A 26,956-nucleotide genomic window follows, 5' to 3' on the forward strand; every position below is an offset into this window, starting at 1 on the left:
AGGGCCGTAAAAATAAATAAATAAAATAAATAAAAGTAAGCGCCTGCACCCCACAACGCTTGCAGGCGTCCCTAAGCAAGCAGCCCATCCCAATGGAAGCGCACCCCATGGGAAGGAGAYGTCCTCAAACCCCAAACCTGGCAGTTCAGAGCAAACCCAGCCCGAACAGCTTGGCTTTTAGGGGATGAATGAAGGGYGCTTCCCAAGCGAAGCACCAGAGCAGTCCCCTGGCCTTTTCAGTCCCCCCCCCCCAACTCCTTTGAACCTTGTGGTATGTGAATTGTGCTGGTGGCGGAGGGCTGGACGGGGCAAAATCCCCTTGGTTAAAGGGTGGGAATACCAGTGTATTTCAGCTCTGGGATAATTACCAGTTGTCAGCAAGACAATAGCCACATTGTAGGGCAAGAATGAATCGAAAGTGCTTCGTCTTGGGCATAATGTTACTTTTTCTATTTATGTTGCCATAGTCTTTGCTGAGAAATGGCCTTATTCTCTCTAATCCTTTGCCTCAGACATGCCTGCTTTTTTTTTTCTCTTTTTTCTTTTTCTTTTTTTTCTTTTTCTTTTTTAACCCTTGCTGCTCTGAAAGCTGGTTTTGCCTTGACCGTGCCCCTTGCAGAAGGGTGTCTGTGTGGGCGGGTGCTGTAGGGCTGCGAGGTGGTGCTATGCCCTGTGGCTCCGTACCCATCTCCCGYGCTTGCCCCAGCACCCATCCTCCTGTATTTGCATGCACCCCGGTGCCCAAATCACGGGTGCTGGATAGGAAGACACTGCGCATCCGAAGAGCGGTCCGCCGCCGTTGCAGACTGCAGTGCGGGAGGGCCCAGATGAAGCAGCTCCCTGTGGTTCCCGCGCCTGCTGGCTGGGCGTTTCAGGGGAAGCCTCGCTCCTGCTGTGCCGACACGATGCAGGAGGCCGTGAGCGAGGACTGGGGTTTCCTTTGCTGGTGGCAGCCTGCCCGGCCTCTCGCAGCAAGCTCGCTCGCTGGCTTGCTTGCTTTCCCCTCGGCAGGCTGCTGGGAGATGTTTGGGGGGGACAGACAGACGGTACTTGCTGATGCCAATATTTTTTGGGTTGTTCTCATGCTTCTGCCTATGGGAAACTTTCTCTCTGCTCGGTGACCATCCAAATATACTGATTTTTGTGACAAAATATAGTATTTAGGCTAAATTTGATTCTTTTCCCCCTCCCGGAGCAGGTACGTGCTCTACCTCATATTCATTTTTCTCCCCGCCACCCCCCCCCCACACACAATTACCTAAGTTATTATACACATTCCAGTTTCCCTTTCTGTTGCGCACAATGGTGATGGCTTCTTAACTGCTTCTTACCCTATTTCAAGAAAACTACGTTTCAATAGAAATTAGAATTTGACCCATGTGCAAATCAGCCTTTTAGATTTGTCTAGTTATATGCAGTTAAACTCTAGCATATTAAAGTAGTTTAGCAACATCATGTTTTGTCTTTAGAACCAAGCGATAAATTGAAGGAGGAAATATTTGGTAAACTGATTGCTTTTGGTCATCTGCTATGTGTGCTCAAAACTCTCTCATCCCTTGTATTACTTAGTAATTGAAAAAAGGAAGATATGTATTTTTTTGGCTTTTTCCAGGTGCTCTTGGACCTGGAACTTCAGGCTCCAGGTGTGAAGGAGCTGCACTAGCAAACATGAGGCAACCAGGATGTTGTCTTTCCCCTTGTAGATAACGTAGACGCCACCGAAATCAGCCCTTTTGACACCTTTCAATGCCTGTTCCCAGAAGCTAGTGGTTGCACTTCCTTAATGACTTGAGCTGATCTTTCTTTTCCTGCTTAAATACGCTTTGTGTGGCAGCAGAGAGATGGACCCTCATTCTAGTGGGGCATGGGGAATGCAGGCTTTGGCCGACGTCAAACTGTGATCAGTCAATTTAATTTCAGTGCGTTCGCCCGATTTTTAGCTTGAGGACATGAGCAGCAGGATAGGTTTAAGGGCCAGACGATGCCTTTCCCGGTCAAGTGGCTCATCATCCGGGTTGCTATTGAAGGAGTTAAGTAGTGTTGGCCCAGCAGCCACCTCCAAACGGCACTAGYGGTAACCAGCTTGCTGGTTTGAACTGCTGCCCGCTCACCTTTTGAGCCTGGTGGGCTGGCCAGTTTTTCATCCCCCTTGTAATCCCTGGTTTGGTTGCAGGGACCGGTGCCRAAAGCCTCGCCGAGGTCCGGTGTGACCTTTTGCTCAGTGGGCAGCCCTGGCGCGGGGCGCGCCGCCAAAAAGGGGACGTCAGAGCCCRGCTCTTTCACGCAGAGGAAACTTCTGAAAGAGCAGGCAAGAGATGCCAAAGTCGGTGCTACAGACCAAGTATTGTCTGAGGGGCGCAAAGAGGTGGAAGGACGACAAACTGGACAAGGAATCTTATTATGAGCAATGTGCTCACGAATTTTGTGAGGCTCCAAGATAAACAAAGTCCCCTGTGCTGCCGGAGGTCAGAGCTGATAAAACAGAGTACAGCTGAATCATTGGAAGATTAGATCCGAAGGCTTAAAAAAATAAAGAAAAGACACCACTATCCTCCTTTTTCTTTCCATTGCCTGGCAAAACAGTGTTTCTCACCGCCTGGTCTGCCAGCTGGATGTGTGAGGCTTGCCGGCAGTGCGACGTACTGGCGGCTGCAATTCTAGGGAACTGTCGCACTTGTTTTCGGCGCCGTTAAGATGACGAGGGCATGGAGGGCTCGGCTGGGTGGGTTGCCTTCACTAAGTACAAACCTTCCTGGAAGGGGGGAGGAGAAAAAATTTAAGGGTCCTCCCYGCCGTAAGTTTAATCGCTGTTTTGGCCGGGGTTAAGAGCAAGGTGTGAGATTTGGCTCATGGAGGACTGCRATGTGCCAGAAGAGCTAGTCCCTGAAGGAACCTATATAGGTGCCTGGGACTAGTGGTGGCCCGTTCGCGTCCTCCACCTGGCCTCCATYGCTCTTTCCCAGCTGCGGGGCTGCTAAATCCATTGCGGACGGTGATGAGAACCGATACCCCCTGCCCCAGCTCTGATGAACCAGCTGTGCCCCTGAATCCCTATGCGGAGGTTGGCCGCTGGCATTCCTGGCCACGGGAGCCCCTCGGTGCTGAATGCCGGAGCCGGGGGCCACGGCGGGGAAGGAATGCCTGGAACGCGATTAAAATTCGGGGGCTTCCCAGGAGGTCAGCGCCACTGCGGAGGCTCTTGGCCCCACGGCCAAGCGGCCCCAACGTCCCCTGGGCTGGTGGCAGGAGCAGGGTCCTGGAGAAGGGGTGGAGGCGGGATGTTTCGTGTCTGCTGCGGCTCCCGGCTCCGTCAGGAAGCAAGCGCAGCGTTGCCAACCGCCTGCTTTGAGCAGCAGCGGATGAAAACCCGGCACCGTGGGGCTGTTGGCAAGACAGAGATTAATGCCAGGGAGATGCCGGGAGCTGGCTCGAAACGGCTCGCGGCGCGGGCAGCTCCACGGYGCGTGGGAACCCGGCTCCCCGGCTGAACTGGGGGTGAGCAGCTGTGGCCACGCGGTGATTTATTAACGCGCCGGGCTGCCTGCAAGGGGGTTGCATTCCTTCCTGCGCCTCCCAGCGCCTTATCTCCAAGCTGTCGCTCAGCCCCGACAGTGGGAGGGGGGGCTGAAGGAAAGCAGAGCCGGGGCCGGCAGGTTTATCCCCGGAGAAGGTTTCGGCACTGCCTGACCCTCTCTGTGCTGCTCCCTGGGAGTTCGTTTCCCTCCCATATTTTTAGCCTTGCCTGGGAAAGAGGGAAGCGAGCTTGCTTGTTTTTGTGGCGCTTGCCGTGCCTGCTGCCATAGCCCACATATTTCCCGGGAGGGCGGCACGTTAAAAATACTCCCTAGACAAATATTTCTGGTGCCCTCTTGACGTTGGCTGSAGTCCCCGCGAGAGCAGTGGGCTGGGATTGGGGTGCGCCGAGTCCAGTGGGCATAAAAAGGCTGCAGGAGGGACGTGTGTCTGCCCTGGGCTGGGTAGTGCTGCACCCCCGAAGCGAAGGATAACTTAATTCCTGCCGTATTTGGGAGCATGAGGAGGGTGTGGGTGATCGGTGGGGTCTTGGCATGGCTGGGCAGGTGCTTGGTGCTCTCTCCTGGGCGAGTGTCTGGGCTGCTTGCCCGTTTTGGCTGAGGCGTTCGTTAGCCCCTGGATTATTTGCTCCCTTTCTGAGGCAGTCGTGACATTTTAAAGGTTTATCTTATCGAGGAATTTGCTGGGAGGATGTTTCTGTCCTGCGGTGAGTAAACGTCGAGGAACGCTGCGGGTCCCAGGGGCTCGGCAGTGTTGTGCAGTTGGGGGCGACACCGACCTGGAGGCAGGTCCTAGCAGAAGCGCCCGTGGAGAGCCAGCACCTGCTTCGCTGAGCCCTGTGTTTGGGGACCCTCGCTGCCATCGACGGGGACACGGACTAGCCCTGATGGATGCTGTCACTCACACTGGCCTGGAGACTCTGGGTGCAGCAGTGCAATGTCCCTTTCCCCCATATAAATCACTCATGTACTGAGTTTCTCAATATTTATGGAGCGTCTGCATGTGTTCATCTTGCATCAACTCTGACATCAAAGGAAGCAGTGTCCTACGCTTAYTTAAGGGAAAATTAAAAGACTGTTTGTCATTGAATTGCTCTGGGTTTGTTCCCCCACCCCGTGCAAAGTTAAGGTTGACTTTCTGGATGGCATGGGTGGATGGTTAATGTTTCTTCAAATGAGGCATGGCCCAGGCAGGTTTTGCAAGGACCAGCTCTTCCTCCTGCACTTGGGGAGTTGGGAAAAATCTGCCTCTGTTGCAGTGCCTCCTAAGGGAGCAGCCGAATACAGGGCATCCTGCACGAGGGGCACGTGTTTTCTTCATCCCTCGCATGAGTAGCTCAACATCACCTTCCCCCAATCGTACGTTTCCGGCTGCTCGTCCCAATCTTTTTGCCAGCCAGGTCTGGCTGCAAGTCTCTGTTGGCTGGGTTCCCGCGGTCTGTCCCTGGGCTGCCTCCGCGTGCGAGGTCACTGGCCTGGGATGTGGCAATATCCTCGGGGCCTCTTCTACATACGTCTTGATGAGTGCCTTTTAACTGTTGTTTGTACTTTTAGATGAGGAACAGATTACAATCCCAAACACTGATAGGATTTAAGGATACCATCTGCTTCTGACAGTTGCCGAATGTTTCTGCTCGGGTAAATAAGTGCTCCCTGCCTCCAGCGTTTCTGTTTTGCCTTGCTGTGCTGGTGTCAAGGCTTTTTTTGTTCCCAGCAGCATTTATGGAAGGGGAGGTGTACAGATAGGGCATAGCTGCATGCATTTTCTAAGCAGCATTTTGCAGATCCCAAATTCCTCAGGAATTTGGTATTTCTCGTGCACTTCAGCCTCTCTAGGGCTGAACCAGCGTTGAACTTTAGCAGGAGGAAATACAGGCTCCTTCATGCTCCCGGTGATACTGGCCAGAGCCACATCTGGATGCCCGCTATCCAGACCTATACTGCTGTACATGATGCTTTATTGGCTCCAGGCCAACATCGCTGTGGGTTGGCAGAAGGGCTGGAGCATTGCTCAGGTCAGTTTTGCCTGTCTGCAGGTGGCTGTGGGACATGGTGGAGGGGACAGTCAGCTGGGTCCAGCCCACAGTCCCCTGTCCTGTTCCTCTGGAGCTGCCAGCGAAGAGCAGAGTCTGCAGGACAGGTCTCTGAGTCTGGATGGGGCCCACGCCACCCTTTTTGATTGCGACGGTGCTATCACACCTTCTGATATTAACTGGGCAAGTCTTCTAATAAGTCATCTTCTTCTAATAAAGGAACCTGGTGTAAAGCAACAACAGGTTTTGGAGAGGGCATAGGGCTGTGGCGTGTTTGCAGAGGGGAACCTTTGCCTCTTGGGGCTGAGCTGTGCAGGCAGCGTGCAGCACCATGCGCAGGGCGAGTGGAGGCCCCAGGGGAGCCTCGCAGCTCAGACATAACCCCGTGGACATCTCTGCAAGCCCTCACCATCAAACCCTTTTGCCACTGCAAAAAGGGAGATTTGTTAGGGGTGCATTGATGGAGGGAATTGGACTAAAATGAGCTTGTGTGCATGCGCATGGGAGAGAGGAGACTGTGTGTGGCAGGAAGTTCTCTCCTTCACCCAGAAGCAAGCTCAGATGTTCTTCCTGCCTGTCCTGGTGGGTCCCACAGAGCCAGGCAGCTGCAGGGACATTTGACAGAACATCTTGCAATACCGTGTGTGCGTGTGGGGGTTGCCTTGGCCGTTCAGAAGGGGCTAGGGACATTTTTAGCATTAGCCGAAAGCGAGAGGAAATTTCCAGCCTTCCTGGCTGTTGAGCTAATCTGGGGCAAAGGAAGTCCGTGCCAGACTAGAAAACAAAAGAGTTGGTAAAAATAGCCTGGCAATGGTGTGCATGTGTTAGTTGAAACCCCTGGTTGTTAAGCCGGTCACTGGGGCTGGGTGCTTGATTCTCACCTGCGCCCTGTGCCAGGGCATGGGCTGAGTGTGGAAGCTGTGAGATCCCTCTCTTTCCCGTTCCAGCTCTGCATGGGTTGAATGGGATGCCCCTTTCTCAGCACATATGTGCTTTTCCCCTCTTTTGCTCTGTCTTTCAATGGTAGGCTCTGCTGCTGGTGCTAAAAAATTCTTTCCACAGCTGCATGTAATGTATTTAACACTTCTCCCCTGGGGTATCTTGCATCTGTGGTCTGTGCAATAGTGCCTGGCCCAATGGCTCTCACTGGACTGAAAAGACTGGTGAAACCAGAGTTTTCCCTTGAAATCCGGGTAGGGGAAGGAAGGAAACTGCAGGTGACAAGGGGATCAGATTGCCCTGCCAGCACTGTGTCCGGGCTTGCCCTGCTAAAAAACATTAATGGTCCCTGCTACCTGTGAGGCCCCTCGGTGGTAGTTGTGCTCGTGGTCTGCCAGGCCGGGGAGATATTACGTTCCACGGGTTGCCTGTGTGCTGCAGAAGGAGGGATTGCCTTTCCTTTGGCAGGGTTTTGTCTTCTGCTTCTTTGTCCGTCCCTTGCTAGGGGTGTCCATGAGAACACACGAATGGGGCGCTGCGGTCTGGCTGGGGCCGGCGCGTCTGGGAGGAGAGGTAACCTCCATCCTCCTCCAAGTATCTCCTAGGAGAGAGCTCTCTCCAGGCGGTGGGATTCAAACCTACTCATGGGTCACAGTAGCTTCGTCTTTAATCTTTGGGGAAGGGCAGAAGGACTGAGGCRGAGTCCCTGCGTTCCTAGAGCAGCCCTGAAGCAAATGGACATGCTTCCAGCAAAAAACACTGCCAGCCATAGCTTCCTTCTTTGGCCACATTCCCATTAGCAGCTTTATTGGGAAGTTCCCTGGTTTTAGAGCATCCTTAACCCACTCCCCCATCTGAACATAGCCCCCTGCTTCACTGGGCATCTTCTTCCCTGCTTGGACTTGCTATGAGCCCACATCCCTGGGGAGTTGGTTTAGATAGGAGAGGTCCCTGGTGTAACCAAGTTGGGATGGGTCAAGATGCTGCAGAGGTCTTGTCCGTCCCCCCCCACACACACACAGGTCAGGCCACGCCAACTGAAGGGTATAGACCATAGGTGAAGGTTTGAGGTCTGCAAGAGCTCTTGGGATTCCCATCCTCCTTCCTAGTTGCCTGGTGTAAAGCGATGCTGGATGCTCATGTGCCAAGTGACTGTGCAATGACAAGTCCTGGTGTGGGTGGGGGAAACTGGAAGCACACCTTTAAAATACATATACCTCTCTAAGGGAGTATGTTAAAAGAAGACTATTAACATTGCAAAGCCAAGGGCTTTGGAATTTGGACTTGTTAGGTACCAGTGTGCAGGGACTGGACTTCCCTGGGGCCCAATCTTGGCAGCACTGAGTTACAGAGGCAGAACTTAATGGAGCCTGGCTTTGCCAATCCTGTTGCTGATGGTGCTGTGACTGCACAGAAAGAAGCTGTGGGTTAAAGGAGGTGCAGAGCCCTTGTGCTCMTCTCTTCCAGGCATTTCCATCCATCTGCTGGACATGCTTTGCTTGAATCTGCAGCTCCCTCTGCTGTCTCTGCCTCCTCCTGGCCTTTGCGCTACTGSTGTGGTGCCGCTTTCCAACTTTCTGTCCTCCTTCCTAGTTGCCTAGAGTAAAGCGGTGCTGGATGCTCGTGTGCCAAGTGACTCTGCAGGCCGCAGCTTATTGCTGGCTCCTGTTCTCTCCAAAATCACCATCATCGTTGGCCCTGCGTGGGATCAGGCATGGGCGCTGTGCGTCACTCCCTCCCTGTGTGTTCTCCTTCCCGTGTGGCTCCAGCCACGAGAGGGCACCCGCAGGCCTCACAAAGCCATCCTTGTCCCCAGCTGGTTGGCACAGGGACACGTCTGCTGGCTTGTGCCCTTACCTGGAACTTGCAAGGCTGGGGTTGCGCTCGCCAGCTCTCTTGAACACCCAGGGCTTCACATGCAGGCTGCCGCCATCCGGGGTGGAAGTGGCACCTCAAAAATTCGCCCACTGGGATGATGCCAGCCAGCTTGCCTCCTGAAGCCATCCACCTTCCCTTCAACCCCAGAGAGGATGGGTGCCTCAGCCTGCACGAGAGGATTTGCTGAGCTGGTCTCATCCCCTCCACCCCAGGCCAGACTGAAGCGTTGTGCAGAGCCGCGTCTCTCGGCAGGCTCTTCTCYGCACCTGGGGATGCCCCACTCTCCCATCCCGTCCCCAAACACCTTGTCCCAAGTGCTTAGAGCTTTCCTCAGTGTGAGTCTGAAATGCAGCAAGCCATGGGAAGGATGAATGAACCCCGTGTCCCACGGAGCACTGGCACGGTCAAAACCAAATATTTTCTCGACCAGGCTTGTCCTCTGCTGCAAACACAAGCTCCTCCTGGTGCACTGGGGCGCACGTGGCTGGGACGTTTAAAACCCACTCGCTCAGCTCTGTGCCTGGGCAATCCCCTTTAAAAGCAGTTATTCTTTAACTACTGATAGGAAGCTGCAGTTTTGAAACCAGTGGGACRAGCTTTTTTCTTTGCTCTTTGGCTTTTCCTTCTTTTGAAGGATCGAGTTTTATTTTTCCCCCCTCTGTTTCCAAATAGGGGCTGAGCTCAGGGGAAGAGCGCAGGCTCCTGGTGCGGGAGCGTAGCCCTCTGTGGACACCAGGGCATGGCAGGAGACTGGCTTTGGGGGACTGAGAGGGCTCGGARCCCCTCTATAACGCACTGCCTGGGTGCTGGTGGTGTTGGCTGTATCACTAGACTTTCCACCACCACTTTCCTAAGCTGAATCTCAAGGTTTCCTCATTCCTCACCTGCCTTGGTGTTCAAGGCTGACAACTCATTTTGACCATRGAGAGAAGTTGGGGAGGGGTGGCAAGTTGTCCCCCATTTGCTGTGCTAAGAGGGGATGTTTGTCCTTCGTGCCAGCTCCTGATGCCAAAGTCACAGGACACATCGCTTGAGTAGGGTGGAGGAAGAAGGAGTCGGGGTTTATCTCAGGCTCTTCTCTGTCTGGGCCACAGCCCAACTTTGTCCGTCCTTCTTGGTGAGCCCACAGGGATTTGAGCTCAGCATCTGGAAGTGGCTTTGCTGCCCGGCCGGCACCTGGTGAGGGAGATAGAYGCCGCTTGATGCTTGCAAATGCTGTTCCTGCAGAGCGCAGCAGGCTTTTGCAGCCCACGGGGTCTGGGAAAAGACTAAATCCAGGGATAGCAGATCTGGTTAATCCTCCTTTTCCGGGGCAGTGTTGGGGGAAGGCTGACCCTCTCTCTGGGTTAAGCCCACTGCCACRCCTGATGCTGGGAAGTGGTGGGAAGATGGAGACTGACTATTCAGGAGGGAATTGGGAACAGACTGAGGGTCTGGTTTGACTTGTAAAAACACACAAGGGTTTGAGAAACTTTCGGGAGCATCCTCTCGAGCATGCAGAGTACCTTTTTAGAGCCTTGAACATAGAGGAGGCTAAAACAAGGCGTTTCCCTTGCTCCAACGGCATGCGAAGTACAGCAGTGCATGCTGGCCGGTGCTGCTGTGGCTCCATGTGTTCGGCAGCGYGAGGGTACTCCAAAACACTTCATCCGCTGGTCCTTCCCCCATCCCTTCCTGGATGCTTGGTTAGCGTCGGGGTGGTGTAACTGAGCACGCCAAGACAGGACGTTGCAGCGCTGTGCGTGCCRTGGGGCACTGGGACGTCTTCTGAGCCACTTGGCTCCTGTGGTTGGCTTGGCACCTCCAGGGCCCTTCTTCTGTGGCTCTTTGAACCCAGTTTGTGCAACTGTCCCAGGTGGCTTTAAAGAGAAAGAAAAGAAAGAGAGAAAAGCCAAGGGAAAGAAGATAGCGCGTGTCCTGAGGTCGGTTTAAGCCTGGTGCGCGGTGCTGGCACGCTGTCTTTTGGAGCAGGTTGTCATGCTGTGCAAGGAATGCTGCCTGTCCTGCCTCCTTAAGGGAAATCCTTTTCATCTGGAGCATAGCATGCCTCCACATTACGCTGCCTAGCAAAGGTGTGTGCCAGGGAGAGGAAGGGCACCTGGACCACTCGCCCATGGAAGCGGGCTCTGCTGCGGCCCCTCTTGCAAGCGAGCTCAAAGCAAGCGCGTCTCGGTAGCACATGCCGCAGCAGCGTTGGGGGGGATCTGCAGCTACTTTGCCACTCGTCGTTTCAGAAATCCCGCCAACAGGGACGTCAGYGGCATACCTCGGAGATGCCTGAGCGTCGGCTTCTTGACCCTTGGAGCCGTGGTCCCAGCAGCGCCGAGGTGTGCAATGAAAGGAAGCTCATTGACTTAATGAGGGCCGGCAGTSATGGGCCCGGCGCTGGCGGCCCCCCTCCCACGGGCCTCCTGCTCCTTCTACTTCAGTTCTTGGCCCCTGCGCGTGATGAGCTGCCTAAGCTGAGCAGAAAGGAAAAGCACTTTTTAAATTTTTTATTTTATTATTTTTATTATTTTTTATTTTTTATTTTTTTATTTTCTATTTCTATTTTTTATTCTTTATTTTTATTTTATTATTTAAAATTTTTATTTTTTTAATTTTTAGGGGTTTTTATATATTTTTTTAAAAGTTTTTTTTTTTATGGGCTCAGCGTTGTATTTCCGTGCTCTCGGTGTGCCGCAGTGCGGTGCTGCCTGCCGCCACAATCCTCCCGGGTGAGGTTAGGAGGCTTGTCGGGGCTCGCGGCGCTCCCTCCCACGGGGTGCTTCACCCGCTGCCYGCGGGAATGGGCTGAGCAGCGCTCGCAGAGGCGGCTGCCGCCCCGGACGGGGCGGGGGATGGCGCTCTGAGGCTCTCGGCTGGCCCACTGGCCCTCAGCATGGTTGGAGTAGCATCATCCGCTGCCGTTATGGGGCCTCCGTAGCCATCTCCTTTCTCTGCTGGCATCGGGGGACCCCCATCCCGCRGGGGCCAGCTGTGGGAAACACCACCCCGGGGTCCCCTCCTCGCCCCRGGTGGCATGCGTGGCGCGAACGGGGCGGCATTCCTCAGCGGCGCCTTCAACGGCCGCTTTGTGCCAAAAATGAATCCGTCCATTGTCGGGGCATCTTAAAAGGGCTGTTTCTTGGTGTCGCTCAGCACGGGTGCCAGGGCTTTTCCTTCGTGCTCCACCGACCGCCCCTGAGCTTGRCAGGGCTCACATCTGCCTCCGACAAGTGCCCGCCCAAGGACGGGGCAGAAATGCTGCTGAATAGCGCTTTCCCGGCTAGCCCATCCGCCGGCCTTTGGTGAGGTGGGAGACGAGTGGTGGTAAGCATCTCAGCTGCGTTGAGATGCGGTYGCCCTCGCCTGCCCTGGCCTCCGTGCACCGTGGTGGGGTGCCGGGGGTGGGAGGCCACCCCGTCCTCCCCACGGCACCCACGTGGCTCAGTGGGTCACAATTGTGCCCCACAGGGACGTGGTCGAGAGCTTGGCTCGGCAACCTCGAACGGCTTGCGATGCCTTGCTCTTTCTAAGGCTCTCTTCCAGCAACAGCTGGAGAGCTCCGTTAACTTCCATGACTGGCCTCTGCAAAACCACCCAGCTGTGAGTATTCAGGGCGGCAGTGGCCGCAGGTCGCCCTGACTCACCACCATGAGGAATCGATTTGGGCTCTGTCCAGGGAAAAAGTTTTGCTTCTCCATCCATCTGAATGGCCCGGGAACAAGCCCGTCAAATGCTGTGCCCCGTGGTCACGCTCTGCCTCCCTGGCCTCCTGCCCAGGTCGTTCACTGGGAGGGCTGATGGCATCCTGGGCGGGGGATGACTGTTACTGAGAAATACCCTGGTGACCCTGAGACACCTGGCTGGACACCCTGCCTTGGGGCATCTGTGCTTCTGCAAGGCTCTCTGGTGGCTGGGTGCAGCCCTTGAGAACAGCTAGGCTGAATTTTCTCATGTATGAACTACATGTTTTAAGTTGTTTGGGCTTTATGGATGGCCCTGGGATCCTGGGTCGGGGTTCTCATGCTGCCCATGTTTGGTCAGTGCTGGACCAAASTTCGTTTCTGTACAAAGCTCTGTTTGCCGAAGTCCTTTTGAGCAGATTTCACGGTACCTCCCAGCTCTTTTGGCCAGTGTGCTTGACCACAGCTTGCTTGGGGGCAAGGGGGAACTGCTCTTTTGACAGGGCCACTTTGGGTGAAGTTCATGACATAATAGATCAGTTGCAAGGAGGAACCATGGCATAATAGATCAGAAGGAGAAACCGTYCAGAACATGTCCTTAAGCAGATGGGAAGCACCTTCAGGTCCTGGTTTTCCACCTTTAGCGGGGAGAAGGTGGCAGGGCTCGTCGCTGAAGGGCTGCTCGGCAGCGCTGGCAGGGATGGGGTTACCGGGGAGCGGCGTACGCCTGGAAGAGCAGCCCGGCGGCTGGGGTGGAGCAGCCTCGGAGAGTGGAGCAGGGCGCAGCGGGGACCTGTCCCAACACRAGGAGGCAGGTCGACAAGGCAATGCGCAGCGCCCAGGTCTGCCAAGCTGCTCCCTGCATGGTGGGGGCAGCCGGCCTGGCGGACAGTCAGAAAAGGAAACCCCCTGGGTCGCCCGCAAGCAAATTCCTGAACGSCGTTGCTTTGCTTTGGAGCTATTTTAAAGGCTGAAGAAAAAGGTTTTTTCCCTTCGGGGTGTCAGGAATGAAGCTCCAGGCCTTGGACTTTCTCACCCCTTGCGCAGTGCTCTGGAGGGGCAAGGCGGCGCATATGGAAACTTTGCCGTAAAGACAAAAATGCGTTTCGTATTAGATTAGTTGGAGGCCGTTTCATGGTTGGGGGAGATCTGTTCCACAAAATGCCCTTGTAATAACATCAGTTTTGGGGCCAATGGGCTGATGCAGCATCATTGCCACGTCAACTAGTATTTTAATCGAAAYGCTTACCCATATCACACTTAAAAAAAACAGCGTGGAAAACATTGTATGTAGCTAAAAGCTATTTTAATCATCTTTTTTCACTTTTCTCATGAATATTTCTTGACTCTTTTTGTTGTTTTAAATGATAGTGAGCTTCATCGTACTTTTGATTCTGTTTTGTTTCCATTTATTCTTTAAAATCAGAGAAGAGAAAGAGTATAATCTCTTCCTGCAATATGCTGGCAGTGGAAATGCGGAATGGGTAGTCTACCTGAGACCCTGGCTTTCTCGGCCGTGCAGGTTGTGGGGTGGGGGGAGCCTGAGATTGCAGCATCCCCTGCGGTTCCCCATCTCCAGAGTACATCTCTGGCCTTTTAACGTGCTGTTTGGAGAGCACCTGAGCCATGAGTGTGAATTGCTGGGCAGGGAAGTTGTAGCCAAAGCCATCGCTGATGTTATCCCAGCCAGCGCACGTGGGCCAGGTGACTGGGGTGGGACACTGTGGACGGGCTGGCCGAGGCCACGGTGTGTTTCACTGGGGCCACAGCAGCCGGCGCGCTGCATCAAGGCTCGCGGTGGCTTTGTCACTGCCCGAGTGCGCGCCGGAGCATGGCCCCAAGACCGTCTGCGGGAGAGAGGAGTGCTGGGGACGGGAGGGGAAGTCTCGAGGGTGGGGAAATGGGCCTGATAACTGGATTTTTGGCTATTTTTAACTGTGTGCGAAGAGCGAGGGACTTGGCTTTTGGCATGCGCCAGCCGGCTAATTGTGGGAACAAATCTGCAGAAAAGCCTGTAGCCTTCCTTATTGAAATTGATGCTTTCCCTCTTTTTTTTTTTGAGGAGGACTCCTATGTCGGCACTGTGGCATTTGAAGAGGGCTCTGAGCGGACAAATGCTCACGCTTGGTACGGGAGGAACGTTTCCCTCGGCCAGATCTGTCCCCCTGTAGACGTCCCTGGTGCTGGGGGAGCACTGAGTCACTGCGTGTCCCTGGGACAGCTCAGGCCCGCATTGCTGCCCCGGGGCTGGCAGCTCTGCAAACAGAGCAGCGTGCTTGGCGCCTTTCCTCTCTGTGGGAGGAACTGGTTTCAGTTAAATGTAGTGGTCTTTGAGTGCTAAAGGGTAAAATGCTCAGAAGTCCTGGCTTCCAAAGCTAGCTGGCATGTGATGTGAGCTGGGGAGGCTCACCTGTGCTCCCCTGCCAGCTCCTTGGTCTCTTGATAACATCTGGGGGATCCTGGACATGTAACGGAGCCAGGAAAGCTCTTGAGACTTGCTGTGTTTCCAGACAGCAGAAATCTTGGAAGCATTTTCTGTGATTTTGCTCTTTTCTTAATCCTGCTCTGACGTTATAACCCATGCGGGTTAGCCCGGAGCTTGGGGGCAGCGCTGCCAACAGGTGAAACCAGCAGACTGGGGGTCTGCCCAGCGGGCTTATCTGAGCAGTCACGCTGGAGCCACAGACCTTTGGGGAGAAGGGTGTTGCAGCTGAACGCTGACCTGCTGCCCCAGCTGCYGATGGCCAGGCGGGGAAGTTGTGCCGGAGCCCTGGCCAGCTGACAGCATAACTGTTCCTGCAGCCAGGTCTCCCAAGAAAATCCCACAGTGCAAGATTTTGGAGGGGAAGCCAGAGCACTGGCTGCCAGAGGGCTTTCTGGCAGGGCTGCTCCTGGAGCGGGGATGTCAGCTGAGGACAGGATCCGTCGGGGAGCGCGGACAGCCACAGCTGGAGGCTCCTTCACCATCTGGGAAGCTGGGCCTGACCTCTGAGAAGGGCAGCGCTGCCTGGTGCAGGGGAGCAGCCTTGCCCGCGGCAGCCTTGGTTTCTGCAGGCTGCCCCAAGCTGGGCAATGCAATGGAAACTGTGTCCTCAAGCAGCGCATGACCCCTTGCATACGTGAGATGGCTTTTCAATGTCAGTCATTTAACTAGAGCTGTGAGGGGGAGAAAGGAGGTCTCCAGGACGTTTTGGGTAGGAAGGAGTTAAAAGCTGGAAGCAGCAGCTGGCTGGTGCAGTGCAGGGTGCATGAGAGAGGGTGCGAGGAGGCTAGTGCACCGGCTGGCGTGGCTGAGAGACATCCCTGGGGGGGGTCAGGTGGGTCCCTGGCCTTAGACCCCATGTCGCCTGGGTGGGATGTGCCTGGTGCAGGGGGTGTTGAACGAGGGAGGCCAGCGGTTGGGAGAGGAGGGCTTGACTCAGCCGGCCCAGCGGAGCCACTCCTCCCGGCTGCTCCTGTTTGAAGGATTGTGCACGGAGAGCTGGGGAGGAGAGATCGATGTGAGCACTCCGGGCGTCCGTCTGGGGCAAAACTTCTGGTTTGCCCTTCCTTTTTTTACCCCGGTCCCCTCTGTTTTTCTTTCCAAAGCAAGGGGGCTTGTTTTTCTCTCCTCCAAATGGCTCCAGCCCCATGCTGCCTGGGATTTTTACTCTTTCTGACTTGCTGCTGCTTCTCCGAAGCACAGCTCCTGAACTGGCTTTGGGGTGGCTCAAAAGTCACGGGGACATCCGTAGCACCCGAAGGGAGAACCGCTGCATCTGAGCTGGCGACGGAGCCGCTCTCCTCTCCGGCAGCTCCCCGGCTGAGCGTGTCCCCGCAGATGACGGCGCAGGACGAGGAGGGGTCGGGGGAYGTCACCAGCCTGCAGGGCTGGGAGCCGGGTCCCAGCGCAGCAGTGCCCACGGGCAACGAGAGTGTTGCCAGCACGGAGCTCCCGCGTGTGGCTGAAGGCACCCACAGCGGGCTCGAGCAGGGGGACGGGAACGTCACGGGGATGCCGGAGAGCACGGTACGACCGCCAACAAGCATTGCTTCGACGGCCGCTCCTCCCATCGGCACGGCACCTGCCCGCAGCCAGGACACGACCAGCAGCTCCACCAAAGGCCCCCACCTTCTGACGACAGCAGGACCCGAGCTGGTGCTCCCCGAGCCAACAGAGTCGCTTGGCAAACGGAAGGGGACTCGGGTGTCCTTGCAGAGGCCGGTGGCACCCCGTCCAGGTAGTGCTCCTTTCCCTTTCTCACCAGGTGACGGTGCCCACGAGCAGGTGGTACCTCCCCAGGAGCCCTTCTCAGGAGAGGGCTTAGGAAGCCTTGCCAGCCCCAAAGCACAGCCAGCCCGCGTAGCGCCTTCCCGGGCCCGAGATGGAGCATCAGCTACGCCACATTCTGCAGACCACCCGGAGCTGTCCCCTCGCGCCAGCACGCGAGACAGGCGACCCTCCGCTGCCTTTGGGCTGCCTCATGCTGCTCTAAGTGCCACCCCTCCAGGTGACCGGAGCCCGAAACGTAGCAGCAGCAGCCAACTGTTGCAAGGCACTGGACGACCTGCTGGCCGCTGGGGGCTAGCGCTAGCCGGTGTAAATGGCAGCTGGAGCCCTTCTGCTCCTAACGTGAATGCAACTAATGATGTGGACTTTCCTCCTGCTGATAACTCTGATCCTCTCGAGTTTGATTTACTAACCTCCACTCTGCGACTTTATAGTAGTAACAGCGCAGGGTTTGCTTCCTTCTTTCCCGGACTGACGCCAGAGGCTGGTCGTTGCCTGCCCTTCCCAGCCCGCCTGCCCTACTGTACCACCTTGGGCACCAAACATTTCAGATTGCCAAATTATCTCAGCCACGGCAGCGAGGCGGAAATTCGGGCTGCTTTGCATGAGTGGGAGGGGCTGCTTAAATCCCGGTGTCACCGCTACTTGGAGTGGTTTCTGTGCTTGCTCCTGGTCCCTGGGTGTAACGCTTCTGTCCCCATAACTCCCCCGCCATGCCAGGGCTTCTGTGAGGCCGTGAGAGACCTGTGCTGGATGCACTTGGCCGCTGGGCACCTGCCTCTCCCGTGTGACTCTCTCCCTGCGGAGGACGGAGGGTATTCTTGTGTCTTTATTAATGTTTCTGCAGGTAATGTGGCTGGGTAATCTCTTTTTGTGTGTGTCTCCTCCTCCCCAAACTCCACCAGGTAAGGCACCCTATGTTTTCAGGGTGTTTTGGGGTATATGTCTGTTACGCACCCTTTCTTTTTTTGGAGCCTACTCCTTTCTCAGGGCTCTGCTCTCCTGGGTACGGGTCGGAGCTCATGGCATGGCAGGTACCTGTCCATCAGACAGAGCTGTGCCCCCAGGCAGACCTGGCTTCAGTGCCTGGCCAGCAGGTTAGGAGCTGGGAGCCACTTTAGCCTCTCGCGTCTGTCCTCTCTCACCCCATTCCTCATCCCGGCCTTGGGACGTTGGAGGCAGCATTGCAGTGGGCAATTTGGTGGGGAGGGGGTCATCTCCCTATAGATGTGGCTTGGGGCTGGCTTGCCCCCGGTTCCTTCACGCAGTGGCAGGGCAGATGCACAGCCTTGGCTGCGTGACAGGAGAGGGCAACTGACCCTGATTTGGGGGAAAACCACCCTGCGATTTGCAGGGCTGCAGTGCTGCCAGGTAGCTGGTACCAATCGGAAAGCAACAGGAGATGCTTTTCCCTTGTCGCTATGAGATGCTGCTGAGACCCCTGTCCAAAATCTCTTTTCATCCAGCCTCAACTCTTCCACGTAGCTACTGCTGTTGGTTTTTGGCTCCCTCCCCAAGGCCAAGCATCCCTGTCCTGTCCTTGGGCTGTTGCAGCTCCTGCAAAATTCAGTGGCCAGGCTAAGAGGCAATGTCCCTGTGGCCATGATGAGATGCCCCTTGAGCGCACATGGCAGGGTTATGTCCATGCCTGTGTCCAGGGCCAGTTTGTAGACACCATTGCCCATCACAGTGCTGTTCCTAACTGTGACTTGAGCTATCGGCTGTCTGGAGGTCCAAGGAGCAGGAGAGCAGTGGTTCGCAGTGTACCGAGTCTCCTGTCCTCCTGGAGCAGGGCATTTGCAGAACTGGGCTTGGTTTGCTCCGGTGAGCTCCCCCCTGGGCATGGGGCTGGGGACAGCTCTTGCCTCCCCACAGCCAAGCTCAGGGGTCTGTCTCCTTGCACTGGGCTCTTCCCTGTGCCCACCTGATTGCTTCAGCATTTGGGGCTGGCTYGGTCTGACTGCAGAGTGGCCATGGCAGTGGGGATGCTTCAAGGTGACCTTCAGTGAATGCTGAAGGAAGCGCTGGAGTGTTGCTCCCCTGTGGGCTGGGGTGGGGGCTGTGACCCTGCATGCACATGCACATGTTTGCTCCTTTCTCTCCGAGCTGCCCAAGCACCTTTGCCTCGGGGTTAATGATTTACACGTGGCTAATGTTTGATCCCCTCTGTTTGGAAGGCAGGAGAGGCATTTTGTGTCCAGCTTTCATTGTTGGGTGGTTTCGACCCTTGCATCACTCAGATAAACTAAAATGCCCCCCTTCAAAGGGGAGAAAATAAAGGGAAAGACAGACTGAGGATGTTCTTCAGAGCAATAGAAATGTGCGTCTAGGTGTCAGAGCAGAAATGAAGTTTGTGAAGAAAGGAGAACGTGCTGGGGAAATAGGGCAGGAAAGGCATCGGGGTGGTAGGTATTACCTTCATTTTCCACCAGATGTGTCATTCTTTGTTCTCCCAGGACATCTGTGTTAACACCCACCACACTGACTCTTGGCTGTTGGCATGATAGTCCAGCTCTGAATGGTGCATAGCTGGACCAGCCGTTGTGTTCAGAGGGGCCTGGAACCTCCTTATTTAATGGATGTAGAGCATCTCTCTTGAAAGTTTGGGGGGAGGCATCTTGCTGTGCCTGACCTCTCTCTGCCACTCTCCCTGTGCATTTCTCCCTTCCAATGTCCTATCGCTGACATGCCGGGATGAACTTCTGAATGCGGCTGTGTTCCCGCACCAGACCCTGGACCCCCCTGGGTGAAATCCTGGGGGTGCCAAGCCAGAAATGGCCTTGAGGCTGTCTTGAAAGACACCCRCTGCCTTCAGAGAGGTGATTAGCAGAGACTGGCAAACAAGGGATGCACACATGGAGGGAGGATGACTCTCATGGGCTCTGACCCCTCTACCCTCAGTGTTAAAGCAGTACTGTTCGCTGGCTGTCCCTCAGGGTGATGTGAGAGGGTCGCCAAAACACTCGCCTTGAGTTCCCAGACAGTCGGCAGCAAAGAATCCAAGTGGCCCGTCAAGACTTGGCGGCTGTCAGCTGTCTCGAGGAAATGGGGCTGGGCAGTGAATGCGGGGGCTGTAGTGCACTCACTATGTGGTTCTGAGGGATTCAAGGTGCGATGGTGGACCAGAGTGGCTTGGGTTGAGAGGTATCTACTCCTKCTTGTGTGGGTCCCTCTGCAATCCCAGTGGGAGCTGATATGCTTGGGGTGAAGACAAGAAGGATGTGGAGCAGCAGGACAGCAGGTCAGAGCATCTCTGGGGCCTGGTGAAGGTTCTGCACTCTCCATGTCCAGCATGCAAGGGGAGATCTGTCTTGGGCCGGTGCCTTCCAAGGGCTGGCAGCTCAGAGCCGGGAACCATCACTGGGGAGGGTTTGCTGAAGACTGAGGTGAGTGCTCAGTTCCCAGGTTCCTCTAGGGAAATAAGTGATGTGCTTTAGCCAAAGGCCGAGGGATGTGGCACAGGGTGCCTTATCCTGACACCTGATCCAGGCATCTTGGCTAGAGACATTCCTGCAGTGAAGCAGCTGCTGCATGTCCTGCAGATATCCCTACTGCTAAAGGGCTTTGCCTTCTCTTGGGTGCCAGCTCTGCAGTCACCCCACTGCCACAGCCCAGCTCCTTCCCACATTGAGACACCACTGGAAAAGGCCATGCTAGCTCCACCAAAAAGCACTGCAGCATCCAGCAACCCCTTAGGTTTGTGCTGGCTGCGACAAGGTCCAGGCTGGAGAACCCTGGAGGTGTTTCTTGTGGTCTGGGGCAGGTGCTGGTGGTTTGCCATGGGGACAAGGGCGACTGATGTGAGTGGGATATTTGGGCTGTGTTGCTTTCCGTGAGGCTCCGGGAGCCGTTCAGAAAAGGCAATAAAGGGGTGCTATGGCCTGAAGGGCTCTGGTTTAAAAAGGGGCTGGGGGTGGGTTTTCTCCCATGCACAGCTGGGAGTTTCAGCAAGTCAGGAACTTGCAGCAAGTCAGCCCTCGGATAATGGCACCAGCTCACGGGCAAAATAGCTGCGCCGTATCTCATTTCTTGCTGGTATTTGTTCTTGTAACACTTCCAGCTGCTAGAGGCGAGAGTACAATATCGTATTGTAGTCAACAGTGCTGGAAAATCTCGCGTTCAGGCCTGGATGAGGATTTCTCACTGGCAGAGGGCCCATCCCCACCCTCCAGCGGCAGGCGCACCCAGGCGTGCGTCCTGGTGTGCTGGCGCAGCCCCAGCGTGCTCAGCAGCGGGCTGCTCAGAGGCGTCTGGCCGGCATGAGGCTGTTGCCGCGACATAGCATCCTTTCCCCCCATGGGACGGGACCCAGAGGTGTCCCTGCATGGCTCAGGGAACAGCTCCGCTCTGTGGAGCCCTTTCCCGCAGGCTCTGGCACCCCTCGCTTTGCAGTGGGGGTGGTAGGGCACCCAAGGGGGCTGTGGGGGGCAGGCAAGGGGGATGGGGCCAGGCATTTGAGCAGGGATATCCTGGTCCTTGGCAGCTGTGTGTGGGGGAAAGCCAAGTTATATGGGGCAACAGGACACTCAATRCGGAGCCCAGGGCAGCTCTGAGCTGTGGTCTCGTGCATGTGATAGGGACAGTGGTCCTCCACTGACCTTCCCAGTGCTGCTTGCTGAGGTTGGTTGTTCTCCTTATCTCTTTTGCTGGAAAGAGCACAGAGTTTTGATTTGAGGGATCTTGGGCCCTTGCGAAGCAGCAGCTCGCAGACCCATGTGTTTCTCTCCCACCGTACTCGAGCTGGCTAGGGGTCATGCAGCAGGACAGCTGACTGCTCTCTGAATGTGTGCAGGAGGCAAGTTTTGGCTCTGCTGCACGCAGAAATCTCCTGTTAGTGCAGCTTTTCAGCAAATTGGGTTGGGATCATTATGCCTCTGGGATCTGGTACTTGTTAGGAGCGTTTCTGTTTGTAAGGGGGCGTCCATTTGAAGGGGTGTCCCATTATTGCCTGCTCCCCAGGCTCCATCCAGCTTTGCATCTCTGGCTGTAGATTTGTTTGCATGTTGTGCATGGGAAAGATGCAACCCCATTTTCTTTGAGAAGCCTCCTTGTATTGTCACCCAGGTCCAACTCCAAGCCAGGGAACAAGTGGTACATTTGGAGAGGCAGGGAGATCCCTGAGCCAGTTAAAACACTAAGGAAAACATGATTGAAAATTGCATTGCTAACAAAAGCCTCTTTCAGCCTTCCCCACTGAGCCTCAAAGGCAGAGGATAGGTTGTCCGGATGCAGAAGTCGCAGCGATTGCTCTTACACCCATCCGAGCCTGCACAGACCCCTGGGAGGAAGCTCTGATTTCCTCTTAGCTTAAAGCTGTTCTGAATTTGGCTTCCTCCAACCCAAGATAAACTTCATCCTGGCATCCCCGCAGCCTCTCATAGGGCTAGCTTGGCTGGTGTTCCCTTCTGCGTGCCACAGGGGTGGCTTGTGTCATTGGGACAGTGAAGAGCTCGGTGGGAGCAGGGGGTTTCTTAGCAGCGGCAGCTTGCGTGGTGTCTCTGTGCGTGCTGTGTTTAAGGGATAGGGGCTGCAGGGAAGCACTGGGGTCCTTCCCCATGGAGCAGGATGGGGATGCTCCCCTAGGGAAGCCCAATCTCATTGCAGGATGTACGAGAGGGAGGGGCTGGATGCAAGATGAGGAAGGAGGTTTCCTCACACCTGGGTGCTCAATTTTGGGGTACCAATTTTGGAGTAAATCATTGATAACCTGTGGGAGATTTGAGGTAGCAGGGTGGATACGGAACGGTTTCAAAACAGTGAGTTCAGGAGGAGAGGATTGGAGGAACTGAACCTTTTATTTTCTGGAAAGGAGACCCTCCCCCCACCACCACTAATCCCTAATCCACAGTGTTTCTAGCGTCCCTCCCACTTCGTCATGGGGCGAGCCCCGGCCTTGGTGGCTCAGCAGCCGTGGAAGGGTGGGGATGCTCTGCGTGTGCTGGGTGGGCACCAGCCAGCTGTGCAGGTACCTCCAGGCTTTGGAAGAGGCACCAAGGTTTTTGTCTCCTCCCACCATCCCCAAAGACATGTTTCCCTTCTGGGTTGGGCAGGGTTGGGCTAATTTCTTCTTAAAATTTAAGAACTCTAGAGGAAAATGCTTGGATCCGGAGCAGTGTGTAGGTTCCTGGCCTCCTGTACCACTGCATGACTGGTTCTCACTGGGTTCAGCACACCTCTGCTCTGAAAGCCCCCTCACTTTTCATGCTAAAGAGCAGGGAAGATGTGGGGGGGCACTGAATTTTCTCAGCTCTTCCCAGAGGCTTCTCATGTTCCCAGCTTGGGATGGGGGGGCTGAAATCCACACCAAACTTCCCAACTGGTGAGGCTGCATTAGGTCCAGGTCTTGACCTCTCTCCAGTTTCTGGGTTCATATACGCCCAGTTGGACTGCTCCTTTCCAGAAGAGGCAATGACCTTGGGAAGAAAACTAGCTGTAAGCCTGAGATGGGGACTATGCTGATCGCAGGGCAGCATACATGCAGGAAGAGTTGATGGGTTTCCTTGCTCCTGGGAAATCTGGAGTTAAAAAACACCAGAGTAGAACAACCCAGTTGGCACCAGCCCGAGAGGTTGACATAAGAAAGGAGGAATCCAGCACCCGTTGTGTGGGCGATGAGGATGTGCGTGCTGCCAAAACAACAGGAGTTTACATACAGAGGGCTGACTTGCATGGCCAGATGTTCAGCTGCGCCTGGTAGGAGAGACCGTTCTGACCAGAACTCCCCAAAGTGCCTTGAGAAAAAGAGTAAGAAAAGGAGCTGATCTTAAAATTGAGATCATCTGGGAAGCTGACTAGGCAGAGATGGGGAATGTCAATCTGAGATGCTTTCCCAGGCAGTGCAATGGGAGGCTTGCTAGTGGGAAGGCTGTGATTTATTCCCAGCAAGGGTGACTTGCAAGCTCTTCCGCAGCTGCACAGTCCGGAGCCTGCCACAGGGACAGGCTCACATGAGGGTCACTGTGACCCCAGGAGCAGGCATAGGCACATGTGCAACACACTTCCTCGCAGCTCTGCAGGCAGGAGCAGGGGGCCCGGTTGCCTCCTAGTGCTCTAGTTGCCTCCTAGTGCCTGGATGCCTCTGGGCTGGACGAGAGCTGGGGCCATGCATGTTCTCTTGCTCCACAGGCCCATATGGGCACGCACAAATTCTGTAACAGGAGATGCTCAGGGAGCACGGCTCCCTTGGGGAGTCTGCAGCACTGCACACCTGGCTCGGGGACCCCAATGCCTGCAGCTGGGTGGCTAACAGGCTGTCCGCACTGTACTGTCACCCTCCTGCTGGCCTGGCACCACATTCATGGTCGGGGAAGAGCTGTCCAACACAGCGGGATCAAGGGAGGGCTACAGCAGGGCTTTCTAGCCTCCTTGCAAGAGGAATTTGCATTTTCCATCCAACCCCCAAATCTCCGCAAAGTCTGTTTACTAGCTGCTTGTGTAAAGAAGCCCCCAAGACTGGGGGCGACCGGTGACTGGGGGGATGCTGGTGCAAGGGCATCTTCCTTGCCAACGGCTGGGCAGTGCTGGGAGAGAGGGTGAAGGGAGAAGCAAGTCCTGCTGTTTGACCTGCCTCAGGTTTGTTTGTAGCCCCTGGCTGATTAGGAACTTAGCCTCCACTGTTTTTAATAGCATCCTCATGAATGAGCCATGCTGGAACTCCAGGAAACTCATGTTATGGGCTTGAACCTGCCAAAAAATACAGCAACAGGCCATGCAGCATATTTGTGGGAGCATGGGAAGATGCCAATTCCCTCCCCTATCCCCCGGGATCATCCCACTGCTGTTCTCTTCCATTATGATGCACAGGCTCTCCCGAGGCATCATGTTCCCCAGGTTCACTCCCAGCCTGACTGGACGTATGTGCTGCTTGTGTCACTTCCGAACTGATGCAGGCAGAGGCTGGCAAGGAGCCATGACACCAGTCTATGCAGAGGCAGGATTGTCCAGCAGGCCCAGGAAGGGCTGCAATTTGGCTACAGCCCTCGGGAGACCTGAGTCTGCTCTCCTCCTCCCATTCCCACATGTAAAAATTCCCCTTGCTCCTTGGGGAAAATCCCTGCCTGTCATCAACTAGCTTTGGAAGCCAGCCGGTGGTGTGGCTCAGCTGAGCCGATGAGCCCTGGGGAGGTAGAGCAGAGGAAATTACTGAAAAGCATCATCTGGAGAGCGCAGGGTCAAAGCTGTCCAGGGAATGGGGCTGAAGTCGGGAATGGATTTAGCTGCAGGGGGAAAATATCAAAATGTTTCTTTAGGGATGATGAGCATTGGTGTCACCTCAGTGACAAGAAAAAAAAAAGATAAAAAAGAAAAAAAGAAAAGAAAAGCTGTTATTTAATTGGTTTGAAAGGCTTGAAAGAGTGTGAAAATGAAATGATTAGTTGAATGAAATGTTTCCTTTGGCCAGATGGAGTTTTTGGGTTCAGCAGCTGATACGTAAAACAGAGTTCATCATGGCATCACATCTCTGATCTTGGGTCTGGCAGTTCCCTTCTCTCTCGCATCTCTGTGGAGCTGCAAAAGCAGGTCCCATAAGGAGGCGGCATTAGGGGAGCATGTTGCCTGGTGTGGGCAGAAGAAGGCCTTGAGTTGTCCCCCCAGAGGTGATGCTCTCTGGTCCAGAAACTCCTGTAACTGGTCTGCAGCCCTTGTCCAGTGGGTGAGCTGGCAAGCTGAAATACTGAGGACACTGGGAGAGAGGAGACCTGCTGAGGGATGGCCGGGTGAGGGTGTGTGGCACCACCAAGCTGGTTGTGACCATTCTCTTTCTCTTCTCTTGCAGAGAATTTGAGCACTGAGGTCAGCCTCCTGGAGCTGATCGGAGACCCCCCACCAGAGGAGATCCTCAAAATTTACGGCCCCGACAACAACCCAGGCTATGTCTTTGGACCCAGTGCCAACACAGGCCAGGTGGCCCGGTACCACCTGCCCAGCCCCTTTTACCGGGACTTTTCTCTCCTGTTCCACATCCAGCCCACCACCCCCCGGGCTGGTGTGCTCTTTGCTATCACGGACTCCTCGCAGAGCATCATCTATGTGGGCGTCAAGCTCTCGGACCTGCGGGCGGGTAAGCAGCAGATCATCTTCTACTACACAGAGCCAGACTCCCAGAGCTCCTATGCAGCGGCCACCTTCACCGTGCCCACCCTGCTGAACCGGTGGACACGCTTTGCCATCAGTGTGGAGGAGGATGAAGTTGTCCTCTACCTGGACTGCGAGGAGCACGAGCGGGTCCRCTTCGAGCGCTCCCCAGATGACATGGAGCTGGAAGATGGTTCTGGGCTCTTCGTTGCTCAGGCTGGAGGAGCTGACCCGGATAAATACCAGGTAAGGCTTCATATCGCCCCAAATCAGCATATCTGAGGGAAAACCTGTTTGAGACTGGAGGGATGTGACACCAGGCTGTGCTGATTTAACTAAGCCTCTGTACCCAGAGGATAAACCAGTGAATGTTCAATCTCTTGTGTTCATTCCCAAGGAAGCCTGGGGAGGGCATGATGGTTTATGATGCAATAAACTTTATTTTCTTGGGTCTTTCCAAGGCAAAGATTGCAAGGCAGGCTGGCAGGAGGCGTTGGGGTTGCATGGCTGCAGTCACCATTGCCTGTACCTTCTCCAGCCACTGGTAGAGCAAACATGGGGGATAGCACAAAGAGTCTGTTTGAATCTCCACTTTGCTAAAAATACCCATCTCCTTTGATGCCTGTTGATTTGGCTGGTAAAATATGTCTCTTAGCTGGAAAAAATGTTTGGGCTGGGGCATATCTTTGCTGGCCGACTTTGGATGGTATCTGCAGGAAGACTTTTGAGAGCAGGCAGAGAAGGTGATAGCTGAATCCGTGATTTAAGAATGAGTTATGTTTTAGATAAGATTTATGGAAAGTGTGTGGAAAATGCACCACACTTGAACCAACATGGAAATCCCCCTACAATGCTTAAGGAGAGTAAAATTCAAGACTCCTCTATGACTTTTTCTTGGGTTGAATATATTTTGCCCAGTGAGAGAAACTCTGTTGTGGGGAGCTATGCATTTCCCATGGTTGCTGGGCTTTGCAAAGTGCATTTCTTAGCTTAAACATTGTCTTGACCAACGACCAGAACCGTTGCAGTTCTGACTCAGTTAAACCAGGGAGGTCAGGGAGGGCGGCTGCAGAAAGTTTCCTCAGGAAAGGGTTAATCATTGATGGGCTGGGGACCAGGATTACTGTCTCAGTGTGGCACTGGCTTCTGAAGGGTCTGGAGAGCAATCTTTCACTCTTTAACCTGCCAGGAGGGTCAGGCCATTGACACAGAGAAATGCTTTGCTCCCATATTGGAAGGGGTTTGGTACAACATCTGCCTGGTTTGGAAGGCAAATGCAGAGAAATAGCCCAGAGCAAAGGGCAAACACCCATGCATTTCTAACACATGGTGGGTCTGGGAGGAAGGTTGTGAGCAAGCGAGCACACAAAATACCCACTCCCAGCATTTGTTCCATTACAAACCAACACAAACTTACATTATCTGGAACTAACAGGGTGTAGAGCTGATTAAAACCTGGCCCCCGGACAAATCACAAATAGAGCTGCTAATGGGCAGTTTGACCGCTTCTGGCAGGGTCTCCCTGGGATCTGTTCTTCCTCTGGAGATGCCTTAGTGGTT

At 54.8% G+C, this 26,956-nt stretch overlaps 1 protein-coding gene across 5 annotated transcripts in view; it reads left to right on the forward strand.

The window, feature by feature from the left end:
• Nucleotides 1-26,956, forward strand: part of COL18A1 (collagen type XVIII alpha 1 chain) — a 71,045-nt gene that overhangs the window by 23,386 nt on the left and 20,703 nt on the right. For 2 of the 5 annotated variants that reach the window (XM_026086505.1, XM_026086507.1), the window contains one exon: nt 25,098-25,642. In XM_026086505.1, the coding sequence (XP_025942290.1) occupies nt 25,098-25,642 (545 nt within the window). Of the gene's footprint in view, nt 1-15,981; nt 16,272-17,168; nt 17,227-25,097; nt 25,643-26,956 lie in introns of those variants that run through there. The other 3 variants (XM_026086506.1, XM_026086508.1, XM_026086504.1) reach the window with 3 other exon arrangements.

Source organism: Apteryx rowi, unplaced genomic scaffold (genome assembly GCF_003343035.1).
Source record: "Apteryx rowi isolate R43461 unplaced genomic scaffold, aptRow1 scaffold_699, whole genome shotgun sequence".
NCBI classification, from domain to species: domain Eukaryota; kingdom Metazoa; phylum Chordata; class Aves; order Apterygiformes; family Apterygidae; genus Apteryx; species Apteryx rowi.